At 55.2% G+C, this 12,990-nt stretch overlaps 1 protein-coding gene across 1 annotated transcript; it reads right to left on the bottom strand.

Moving 5' to 3' along the window:
- Positions 1-1,314: 1,314 nt before the first annotated feature.
- Positions 1,315-4,086, bottom strand: VOLCADRAFT_107934 (uncharacterized protein; the record flags this gene model as incomplete). The annotated part of the gene is made up of 4 exons (XM_002957985.1): positions 3,996-4,086; positions 2,724-2,821; positions 2,360-2,565; positions 1,315-1,600 (listed from the first exon to the last, which is right to left on the bottom strand). Coding segments are annotated over exons 2-4 (567 nt in total), but the record flags the coding sequence as incomplete, so codon positions are not given.
- Positions 4,087-12,990: the final 8,904 nt, after the last annotated feature.

Below are 12,990 nucleotides of genomic sequence, written 5' to 3'. Positions count from 1 at the left end.
CTGGCTGACTGTATGTATGTATGTTGCTGCGGGTTTGCGATGGTGATGCCCCTGTATGCCCCAACTTTGCCAACCAACAACTACCCAGCTAGCCATTCCGAATATATGGCTGTTATGACAAACAAGTCCGCAGGTGTACTCGAATACCTGCAAACAAAACTAATCATGTGACCTCCTACTTTGCTCGTTGCTGAGTGCATGCTTCGTATGTGTTCTCGCTCTCGCGCTTTTCCCCTCGCCAGGAACGCGCCAGGCGGGCGGGCAGCTGCTGGCTGCCCACCCGCCGCTTCCCACCTTCCGTAGTGCACAGCACGACAGCACGCCAGCCTCTGACTCTGAATAAATAAATACGCAGCAGATGCACTGTGTGCTAGCTCACGCATGCAAACATGCGCCTGCACACAAAACCTATGAATATACATCAAGACAATGGCTTTTTTAAGTCGCTATATCGTCGGCGTACTGTTCTATGCAACAAAGACATCAATGACGTGGCAGCAGAGATAAATTTGGGTACTGCTACCAGGAGGATCGCGGATGAGCATTCGTGGAAAAAATTAGGAACATCAAAAAACCAAGAGCAGTCATTCTGAGAGCTGTGATTTGAGGTGATTGATTTAACGATATTCCGTACACCTCACCTCACGCACACATACGCAAGAGGAAAAGTCTCCTTGAGTAAGACTTGAAGGGGCCCCGGGGGCTGATACCTGCTGATGAGTCTATGTGGCCAAGCTGGCTGGTGTGAGAAACCTGTCCAGCCGCGGTGCCGTACCGGGAAGCCGTACCCACGCACTCTGGCCGTACACATCTCCGTTCAGCAGGAACAACATGTACCAGCCTGGCGGCGCGATGTTGATGTCGGGAGGGCCATTGAGCACGAGACGACGGGCATCCACGTCCTGAGCCAAAATCTCCAGACCCACCTGGAGGTGTGAGGGGCGTTGTTAGTTGCGGGACGATAGGAGGCAACTTGAAGGATGCAGATGCGGCTATCTCAGTTGCGGAATTGGTGGTATGTACGTATGTATGTACGTATGTATGTCCGCCGCAGCGCAAATGTACGACATTGACACGCTACCAACCTTCCAGGACAAGATGGCTACACGAAGATTCGGTGAGATGGTGGCTCCGTGGCTAAGGGTGGTCGATGGCGGTGTTTTCTTCAGCAGACCTCTCAGACATTCCTGAAGTTCAGCTTTCGCCCTTCTGGGCCATTCTCCATGTCCGCCCTCCGCACACTGGATTGCCTCTTTCAAAACCTCATGTCTCTTTCAAAACCCCCTCAGCCCCAACAACATTGGGCCGACCCACCACTCTCTGGTTCATGTTGGTCGAGTGGGTTGTTGAACCAGGGGAAACCAGCACTGCAGATGTCACCGAGTCGGTTGCGTAAAACATGCTGTACTGCAGCACAAAAGGCTCCCCGTACTGCATTACGTTGACGCTGTCGTACTCATCCCACGTGGCGGCATCCATGGAAATGATTTGTGGCTTCGCAGTGACGTTAAACCAGCATGGCGGCCGGAACACCTCGATGCGGTACTCGGCGAACATGGTAGGTGACTTGGAGATGCCGCCCGGGGTGGTCCACCAGTACCTGTCGCAAGGACACATCTTTGTACATCTGGTGGAGTGCAGAGGACTACAGTAATCCTTGGAAAATATAAAGCTCCATACAAACAGGTCGGCCTCGCGGTGTATGGCTACATCCTTGCACAAAAGACGGAGGACCATCTTCCCGTCCTAACCTGGGGGTACCAGGCGCGAGTGCGCCAGTTAGGCCCAGCTACCCAGATAGGTTTTTCACTCATATGACGGCATAGTCCTTTGTTTCAAAATGTCGTACATTATGCCAACTATGAGGTGTGGGCAGTAGACGTCAGGTGCGCCCGAACCTCAACCTCTTTTCCTGGACAACCAACATTGCCTAATCAAGCAGCGCGTCGGTCGCCGAAACCTGTCGGAGTCCGCCTGACTCGTGAGGTTTTTTTTCATAAATGGATATTGCCGATGCCACAAATAAATTTAATAAAAATGCATGAACCTTGACTTTTTCCGTTCCAAGAGGAAACTCATGATGCCGGGAACGTGACCGCAATCAACAGTACATGAGCCGGAAATCGACTGCACCGCAAAATCGCTTTTTCACGTGGGGGAAATATTCCTTCAAACGTTAGATGGCTGTCTGATTTCCAATTCAGGGCATTCCATAACCGCGAATAGTCGTCTGTCGAAGCTTTTGAACGGAACTTACGAGGCTCGAGAACTTCCGCCGGGGCACCGCCTTTCTGAATACCGGATTTAGGCACACTGCCACTGCCGCTTAGCAAACAAGAGCTAAGCCACCGATACTTGCCTGTCACATCGGTCGCATCCCGCCACGAGCACGGAGCCGTCCGTTGTAAGTGCCGCAGTCGAGTGGTAGAGCCGCGGGATCATGGAACGAGCCATGAGCCGCATGCGGCTTCCAGAAGGTGCATCAGGGTCGTACAGTACGGGCCACAGGTTGGGCTCGTTGGCCTTGGCAACACCGCCCGAAGCGCTGTCGCCCGCCAGCCCTTTCTGCGGGGCGGTAGAGCACCGGAGAAGCAGAGTACGTGAGGGGCCGGTCGTACATAAGCACATACGGGCAGGATGACATAGCACCGTAAGCAAGCGTACAGCCACATTGTTTATTCCCGCCTTCCTCCATCAATCGCAGCACGACAGTCGCCACTCACCACCGCTCCGTTGAGCACCACAACTTTGCCGTTGGGCAGCACCACCGCATCCCCCATCACGCGAGGCAGAGGCATCTTCTCGGCAGTCCAACCGTCACCTGCAATTGAAGCAACCGAACCGCGAAGGAAAAGTAAGGGTTTGTGTGTACTACTGCTACACTGCTGCTTGCTAAAACATTCTGTCGCTGACTCCTCCGCTGGATGGATCCCTCCAGAGGGGCTGCCGAAGCTCTGCGAAGAAGAGCTTCTGCACAGAGAATAGCAGAGCCCGGTACAGTGTGCGCCACCAACTAACTGCGAATGTGCACCACCAACTAACTGCGAATATGCGCCACCAACTAATTGCGAATATGCGCCACCAACTAACTGCGAATGTGCACCACCAACTAACTGCGAATATGCGCCACCAACTAACTGCGAATGTGCGCCACCAACTAACTGCGAATATGCGCCACCAACTAACTGCGAATATGCGCCACCAACTAACTGCGAATATGCACCACCAACTAACTGCGAATGTGCGCCACCAACTAACTGCGAATATGCGCCACCAACTAACTGCGAATGTGCACCACCAACTAACTGCGAATATGCGCCACCAACTAACTGCGAATATGCGCCACCAACTAACTGCGAATATGCGCCACCAACTAACTGCGAATGTGCGCCACCAACTAATTGCGAATATGCGCCACCAACTAACTGCGAATGTGCACCACCAACTAACTGCGAATATGCGCCACCAACTAATTGCGAATATGCGCCACCAACTAACTGCGAATGTGCACCACCAACTAACTGCGAATATGCGCCACCAACTAACTGCGAATGTGCGCCACCAACTAACTGCGAATGTGCACCACCAACTAACTGCGAATATGCGCCACCAACTAACTGCGAATGTGCACTACCAACTAACTGCGAATATGCGCCACCAACTAACTGCGAATATGCGCCACCAACTAACTGCGAATGTGCGCCACCAACTAATTGCGAATATGCGCCACCAACTAACTGCGAATATGCGCCACCAACTAACTGCGAATGTGCACCACCAACTAACTGCGAATGTGCACCACCAACATATGAGTGACAGGAAAGAACCAGATGGTTCATGGCACCCTGCAAGGTGAAGCGGGTGGCGGCATGGAGCATTGGCTCCTGGGGAACTGAGGTGTATGGCTACTGCAGCCGATCGGCCGGTGCTTCCGTCCGATATCGCCGATGATAACATCATGGCAGGCTTACTCCCCTTAAGTCGGATGCGCTCACCGAAGGAGTAGGCGCCCGAGACCTGATCATGAAGCACCTTGATCCTGAGCGCCAGCCTGCTGGCTGTGGTGTTGATCCAGCCCCTGTCATGCTGACCGCCAAAGATGACCACCTCAGGCGTGTATCCATTCTCGGGTGTGAGCGGAAGCATGGCGCTGGTGCCCGTGAAGGGGTACTCGGTTCGAATGCCTCGGGCGATTGAGGACCAGGAGGGGAGCTGTGAAGAGCGGAGGGGGGGGAGGGGACGGAAGGACGGACGGGGAGGACGGCGGAACGAGCCCACACACCACAAGAGAAGACGAAACGTTTCAACAGCAGCGGAGGCAGAACACAGTCAGTGAGTGCCGGGATGCCGCAGAATAAGGGCTGGCATAGGGAGCATCAGCGTTCAGACGATTCAAGTTCAATTAAGCATTAGGCTGTCCACAGAGCTGTATACCAAAATCGGGCATCATCATCAAAAAGTCACGGGCTAACTTCACCAGAAGACAAAGTCCCTATCGATCCTCATTGAAAACAATATCCCCTCATGGCCACCAGCTGTGCAAGGACCTGAGGCAGAGGCTTCATCATCGCTACCGTTCACTCCTCCGAGCAGCTGAAGCCCCCATCATCTACTGAGCCCCCACAAGTTAGGAATGCGCTCCTGCCTCCCGGCTGACCTAGCAAAACGGGGTACAGCAGCACCGCTCCGATGCGAGAAGCAATCCCATCACACATTTCACTCACCAAAGCACGAACGTCGCCCGTCATGGGCTCTATAATCTCGCCGTACGCATTGCAGAAGATGAAGAGATCGCCTGTAGGCAGTACGTACTGCAAGGTGAGGGGGAAAGGTTGTTAGGTTCCATAAAATAATAGTCAGCTGTTCCATAAGTTAGTTAGTCAGCTGACGGTTGACCTTGTGAGCAGCACTATGAGGAAAGTAGCTGGAAATCGCGCTCACCGTAAAGGGGTAGTAAATGTCGTTCGAGTTCGCGATTAAGCCCGGAGACTGCTTCCTCAGCAGCAGTTGCGACGGGGTCTCCGGTTCCCAGATCTCGTAGATTGGGTTATTGCCGGTGCCTGCACGCACGTGCATGCGGCGACCGATTACCATTGGACAGTTTAAATAGCGCATAAGGCTGTGTGTTCGGGTTCTCTTTGTACCATCAAACCTATAGGTAAAAGATCCGATGGAATCCAATGTCACGGGACTTCTATAATGCGCAGTCCGCGAAAGCCCTCGCTAGGGCGAGGAATAATTCAAAGCAAAGCTTAGTAGTAATTTTTAAATGTATCGAGCACTTGAAATATACCTGATCCGGGCAGTACGGTGCCGCCCATAATGGTGACCTTGCCGCTGGGCAGCAGAGTCGCGGTGGGGTACCAGCGGGGGTACGACATATTAGTGATGCGGTGCATTGTAAGTGTCCTGCGGGAGAAGATGCGGACGGCTTTGAGCCCGTCGGCGTAGCCTGATTTGGCAATGTGCCCACCAACCACCATCACGTGGCCGTCCTGGAATGGGGGAGAAACAAGTGGGGGGCAAAGGACGTGGGAATGCAGGCTCGCTCTCACTCTCACTCGGAGGAGGGGGAGGGTTGAAACTATGGGGGGACAAGAACGGCTCCTTGAGGGGTGCCAGCAGGCGTGGCTTGCGTTTACTCAAGGCCCTGGCCTCATCTGCTCATAAGTCCCGGTATGACGCATCCGCTCTGGAGTGCCTGGAGCGCCGTGCACACATTCCCACATCCCATGTGTTGCCATTGGAGGCCAGCAGATCTGATACCGCCGTCTTCATCGCCGCCTGAGACCGCATTCCACTCATGGGCGTCAACTTACAAACCACAAATGCTGCGCCCTTGCCGTCCAAGCCAGCTAGCAGGCCGGACAGCCGGCCAGACATAACCCAGCTTCCGGACATCACTCGTACGCACCCCGCTACCTGTCGTACACACCTGCGTTACGGTGTGTCCCGCACAGAACACGGAGTCCGTGTAGTTGACGTTGGTGAAGCGGTTGGTTAGGTAGTCATAATAGCCCACAATATTGCTGCCCCTGTCTGGATGGCGACCGCTGGGGCGCTCCATGAAGAGGAACTTGTCCGTACCAGGAATCAACGACATGTGCACCGCCACAACGTTGCCCACCGCTTTCTGCGGCGGCACACGAAGACGTGTTAAGACAGCGTTGGTTTGTACGTTACGGAAGTTAGCTGTTGGTTAGCTGTTGGTTAGCTGTCAGGTTGCCGGTTTTGTTAGTTTCTATCCGTTTGGCTTCACCTGCTTTTGCCAATCACCACCTGCCGTCACCCAAAACCTTCCCACCTTACCATTTCTCCTCGCTTTCGCGTGCGTGCTCTCCAAACCCCGCAATACATGCACAATCTTACCGCCCTTCCCTCCCCTTTCCTGGCCACGCGACCTGTGTTTCCGCGACCTTGTTACGCTGGCGCGACTCACCAAGACCCACTGCCCGTTGCTCTGCGGGTCGTTATCCGGCAGCACAGCTGGAAGAACTATCATCTCGGTGCCCAGGGTCACATCCGCGCCTTCGTCCGAGGAATAGTAATCGCCGGAGAAAAGGACTGTACGGCACAAGGGAGGAATGTACGACAGACAGGGAGCCCCATCCGTGAAACACAGTTGCAAAGCTCTTTGAAGCGCGTTTTGATATGCCAGGAAGGAAAAACGTGTTCGGTCAAGCAGAGAAGGTAAGGCACGGGGTAAGGGAGAAGGAGCTAGGCAGTACAAACAACAACATCGACGCCGTCGGGTCCTCTCAATGCTCTGGATTTCATCACCGCGGGCGAAGTTGGATTCCGTTATGAGTAGATCCCTCAAGTCGCTCGCTTATGCTGCTGGTCAAGGCACTGCGGCCACCGAGCACAGGCATCTACAGCTACCCCGAGGGCGGCGAGAATGAGAGGTCTGCTGACTAGGGTTCATTCGCCCCCACGTAGACCTCGAGTCGACCGCCTCCTGGGGGCGGGGAGCCTGTGGCTGCTGCTGCTGCTACTTTGCGCATCTTATCTGTCCTGTGGCCGAAAGTGTCCTAACTGACCGGTGAACCTTTTAATCACCAGTGCCTCCCCAGTGCCTAATTAAGCCATAGCACCGCGGGTTCTACCATCATACCTTCCCCCGAGGCCTTGGAGGACAGTGCGGGGGCTCGGGGTATCCAGGGGGGGTTCCTCGGCCTGGGCGGTGAAGGCGGCCGACGTGGAGGGGGCGGCGGCCTGGGCGAAGGCGGCGGGCGAGGCATCTGGGGGGGCTTAGGCGGCGGTGAAGGAGGTCTTGAAGGCGGCTGAGGACGCCTTGGCGGACTCCTGGGGCGCCGTGGCGGCAGCCGTTGTACGGAAGGCGATGCGTTGAATGAATTCTGCGGGGAGCCTTGAACCTGGGGAGAGCTAGCGGGTAATGGTTGCACTGTAGCTGGAGGCTGTTCGGGAGGCGGCGGTGGCGGGAGTGGCGGCGGTGGCGGCGGTGGCTTTGGTGACGGCGATGGAGGCGGAGGAGGCGATGGCTGCAGCGGAGCCGATGGCTGCAGCGGAGCCGATGGCTGCAGCGGCGGCGGTGGAGGCAGCAGCGGCGGTGCCTGGGGTGGCGAGGCGGTTACCGATGCGGGTAGCCACGGATACGACGGCAGCGGTGATGGAAGCGGCGGCGGTGGTGATGGTGGCAGTGATGGCGGCGGCGACGAGTCCGCCACACCGTCAGCATTCCGTGTCGACTCTGGCAAGTCAGATCCGTAATCCCAATCCGGTTCTGGAAGCGATGGCGACGACGGCGACGGCGGTGGCGGGGCCGGCAATGGTTGACTTTGGCTGCCCCGCTGCACGGTACGGCCGAAGACCGGCGGGCAACTGCTGACTGGCGCGTCCCCTCGGGGGTAGAGGTTGGCGTCGCAATCCATGGAGGACAGCAGCACCCAGCGGCGGCCCCTTGCATCTGTACACGTCACGTCGACCGCGTGATCCCCATCACAGTCCGCGTAGCGAATGATGGCAGTCGCGTATGTGCACCATTCCCGGAAGAGAATACTGCAGCCTGCATGGCAACCACGGAGCCGCCCGGAACAATAGCAGCTCGGAATACGGTACAACGGCGGATTGTTTTTGCTTGTGCACTAGGAAAGGCTCACGTTGCTGGATGGGAGGGACCGGAAGTGTCGACAGAACGGATGCCGTACATGTCTTATAATACTTATATTTGTACATGCTGTACGCCCTGGCAAGCTTTAGGGAAGCCGGACGATCGTGACATGGCCCCTGACGGGAAGGGCACCGCAAGTTTTAAGGCTTCCATCCATGCGTAATGCAACGCACCCATCCTGCGCACCTTTGCCGTTTGCGGCGAGATAGTAATTAGCGGTCGGTTGTGGGCTGGTCCCCAGGAGCGGTGATGGCACCGAGGAAGGGCCCATCCTTGAGGAAAGCTGGCGCGCAGTCGCTGCTGGTGTGCCCGAGGGCAGCGAACTCTCAGGCAGTGGTGACGACGATGCGTCGTAGACTACAGGACAGCTGCTAACGGCCGCCTGCCCATTGCCACTCGTGCTGACGTCACAGCCTAATGACGATAACACTGTCCATCGCCGGCCCGCGCCATCCGAACACGTCAGGTCCTGGAAACCGTCGCCGTCGCAGTCCGCTACACGCACCGTTGCACTTCGATGGTTGCACCAATTGCGCCCGTCGTGGCTGCAGTCTGCAAGACGGACATTTTCGTTCAGGGCCGATTCACAGCCAAATCGGTTTAGGTGCGTAGGGATAAATCCCGGCATCGCAGAAATCTATAATAGGACTTGCCATACATAATGACCACCCGCACAGTCTATAAATGTACTTAAGCGGGTTGCGCCATGGCTGTCGATTCTCGCTTTTCAGAAGCGCACAGGAACTATTGTGCGCTGCGAGTCTGCCTTACCTTTCCTGTTCGCTGCCAGGTAGAAATTTGGGTCGGCTGTATCTATAAACTGCATCGCCTGTGGCTGCCTCGCATGTGTGCGCAAAGCTTGTCCGTGCGTATCGTGAGCTGATCTTCGCGTTGCGAGTGCTGCCGACACACGCAACGCCGAAAGCAGAGCGGCGAAGGCGGCAGCCGCCACGATGCGCGTCAGGCAGCGACAAGAGTTGGGTGACTTCATAATAACCTCTCGTCCCGTTTCGGATCTGCAAGGTTTCATCGTGAAAGACCCAAGGCACCATGGACTGCGGTGACGACGACCGTGGATAGCCGAGGACTGTCGTCGCACGACTCCGTTCATGTTGAATACAATTATTTTAGAATGGTAGAGTTGACATCGTAAGCAGTAAATAGTTCATGGTCGCGGACGCCGTAGTGCCGTCGCTCGAATTATCCACTGAGCAAGTAACGTCTAATTACGAGAACACATGCAAGCCTATTTTCTTAAAGCGAATTCTTGTATGTATTGTGGGTTATGATTTGGTATGTATACATACCTGAGAGTTCCAAGCTTCAGGATTCGATGCAGCACCCCTCGACTCCTAAAGCAAGCGAAGCATGGCAGTTGACCGGTGCAGAAGGCATAGAGGTAATTAATAGGGATGCTCTTGGGTGTTCACCCCCAGCTATTTGAGTTAGCTGTCATGTAATGATGTAGCTCCATCGGAAGCAAGCATGTGGTTCTTACACTGGTCCATAAGGCTCATAGTTCAAGTGGTATGACGTGACACGATTATTAACAGTGCTGTCCGATACCCTGCCAGGTGGGCGGTCAGTCGGTTTCCAACGCTACAAAATAACTACCTGGGAAAGCGAAACGTCCTGATAAATTGTAGCTGTCGGGATGGATATGGCTGTTCGCACATCAATTCTGTCAAGATACAGATATGCATGGAAGACGACGATCCTCGTCGTAGACTCCTAAAATGCGACACACATGTATTCTTAACTTGCAACCAACTGCCAACGTGCTATAGAGCATTAGCCCTTTATGATTATAAAATCTATGCATTAGCAACTGCGGACTTTACAAACTTGCACTTGTACGTTCCTCGGCTGTTTGCGCAGTGTCAGACGTGGTCGCGTATCAACCGTGAGAGGAAGTGACACGACGCGATGTGTTAAGATAACAGTATCGCAATCTGATCACCATTATCGCCTTTTGCCACCGAAAGGTGCTTCACGAGAAAGCACGAGTTTGCAGATCAGCGCTGGTGCTGTACGTCGCGACACATCACATCGGTTTGCCTTAGTCATGTTGCGTTCAATTGGATACAATTTATACCCCAATTTCAAGGAAGATGCAGCCGGACACGACTGCGGATGTCCTAGCTATCAAGGGGTCGGCCTGGGCGGTGCTGGCTGTGAACGAGCCCCTCTCTGAAGATATAGCAAACGCATCTTAAGGATAATGACTGCAAAACACCTCCAGCTTTGAACACGTTCGTTGAAGAGTACGAAGAAGATCTCCTCCCAAATCGTTTCCAAACCTCGTTGTGCGCCTTGAGGGCACAGACTTCAGCAGCTCAGTGACATTGCACGAAAATTAAGCATCCGCACACCGAGCCGTAGCTACTCTGCTGCCAAGGAATCGCTTCTCGCCCGGAATAAATTCAAACTCACACTCCTCCGTGCCTCGACGGTAACAGCAATTCGAACCCCGAAATCGTTAGCACTGCAGCTAGCTACCATGTGAAAAAATAGCATAGAAGGCCTAAACCTATGTTGCACAGAATCTTATCAGCGAAGATGTCGATCGCTGATCTTCTTGACAGTGGTCAAGCTGTGTGCGTGCTGCCGTTCAACTGTTCGAAACGGAAGCAGATCTCCTCCAAAAGCCGCTGGGTGGTGGCATTCACGGAGAAGGCACCGCGCCGACAGACCTCCCGAACAAGCAGTTGGGCTTCATCGGGGTCGGCGGCGCTACGTGACAGGCATCTGCACGTGCAACAAGACAAAACAATTACGCACACGCGCACTCGAATCCACTGTAACAGAACCCCGAAAGGCTGTGGAGCGAGAGTTGCGGGTTCCCATGCCACGCAACCAGCATCGCTATGCATCCCCTTTCGAACTATCCACGGAATGGATCAACACTATCAAGGCCGTTTCCCGCACCCATACATACACCAAAAACGATTTCCCCTTCACCTAACACATCCTTATAGACGTCCAAAGCCGCGTACAAATGCTTGTCTTTCAGACTATATGAACAGGTTATGACGGAGTCTTGTTGTTGCGGTGGACTACAGAACCAAAATGCGATTGCCCATGTCGCAAAGATGGCGCTGGAGTAACCCGATGAGTAAGTATCACTGTACCCGCTTACACCCACCCCAGCAATACCCAGATTGAGGATTGCGCAACGCCACTGACCTGAGCATCAAGTTTAGCGTGTCCGCGTCCGGGGTCACGCCCCGACTGCACATCTCATGCCACAGCCGTTCCGTGCTTCCTCGGTCGTTGTTCGTAGCGGCCTGCGGCACGCAAGCGCAAGGGGCACGTTTTCATTACCGTATCCGCAAGGACAGTAGCAGCCAACAACAGCAGCATTAGCATTAGCATCATCACAACAGCATGTGATGATAGCGATAGCGTCTGTGATCGCAGAACATTTCATTTGGCTTTGGCCTTAGTATCACACACAGCACAGACTGGACCCCAGTGAGCTCGCCGCTGGCTGCTACGACCTGCCATTTGTTAAGCTAATTTCAACATGTATGGCACTGCATTCGCGCTGAACCTCTTCACTGAGTCATCGCGTCCATTCCTCGTTCTCACCAGCGCCAGGCATCTGTTGAACTCCTGCGTGGTTTCTAACGACTGAGACAAGAGCAGCTGCGCGCAGGAGAACCCGTCGCCACCACGACCAACAGCGGTCGTGGGTAGGGAAGAGGGGTGAGGCGAGTCAGCGCCGCCCAGGCGATGTGCCGCAAACGTCACCCGTTGCTGCAGCAAGCCCCGGCTGATCCCGGGAGGACAGCGGCTTGGCGCGATGGCGAAGGTATCCTTGACGGCCGCAGACGTCCCCGATGGCCCCGAGGGGCCCCCACTAATGGTGAAGCCGCCTAGGGCGCCGCGCGGCGCTGTGGCGGCGTCGTGCTCGTGGGCGCCACTGAAGCCGCGCAGAGGCGTGTGCGGTGGTGTCATGTACTCCACGCCGCTATCTGCGGCCGCGGCACATGTGATGGGTGTGGTGCGCGTGTTTTCCTGTCTATACTCAAGAAGGCACATATGAAACATACTCATGAAACACACACATGAAACATACACATGAAACATACTCAGAGAAGGCGCATATGAAACCGAGTCGGAACACTTATATGCGCGCTGTTGAGCTGCGCACATGTATAGTGAGGTGGATAGTGAGAGAGCATAGCTGAGCACGCAACACGGAGTGCCACAACAGCATTCAGAAGTGCAATAGCAGCGGCAAAGCCCTCTGTCATTTAACCTCAGCTGGTCTGTGTACAATGAACAACAGGTCCTGTCTTTCGTGCCTCACTATTCGTGTGCACAGATTAGCCCTGTCACGCCGTTGCACGGAACCCAACCTTACTACCCATAGCAGGGCTCATCGATCCCACCACCTTCAATGTCGGCAAGCACCCACGCACCCTCATAATCCATGAGGCCGCTGAGGAAGTCATCTCCCGCTTGTGGCTGTGAGCGGTGCTGTGGCAGCAGTATCTGCCCCGCAGTGGAACGCGCACGCGTACCCAGACCCTCACCACTTGCATCGGCATGGCTGAACATGCGCTGCATGGGCTCGGACCGCAGCTCCAGCGAAGCGGACGTGGCAAACTGGAGGCCAATTCCTTTGCTGGCATGCCGGGGCTGCAGCGCCATGTTGCGATGGCGTTCGCCAGTGCGCCCAGCCAGCAAGCACAGGCGATCGCCACTGCCCCCCACCATGAGGAACTGGTGGCCGGCGTCATGCATGTGCTCGTCCGCGCCCACGCCACCGTCCGAATCGTCTGGTTCATCGACGTCAGCGCGGCCGCGGGCGCTGGCGCTGCCCTGGCCCACCTGGTCAGGCACAAGCAGGT

The sequence above is a fragment of the Volvox carteri genome, assembly GCF_000143455.1.
Source record: "Volvox carteri f. nagariensis unplaced genomic scaffold VOLCAscaffold_84, whole genome shotgun sequence".
NCBI lineage: Eukaryota > Viridiplantae > Chlorophyta > Chlorophyceae > Chlamydomonadales > Volvocaceae > Volvox > Volvox carteri.
The sequence above is the reverse complement of the archived record's forward strand: the minus strand, read 5'-3'. Positions and strand labels throughout refer to the sequence as shown.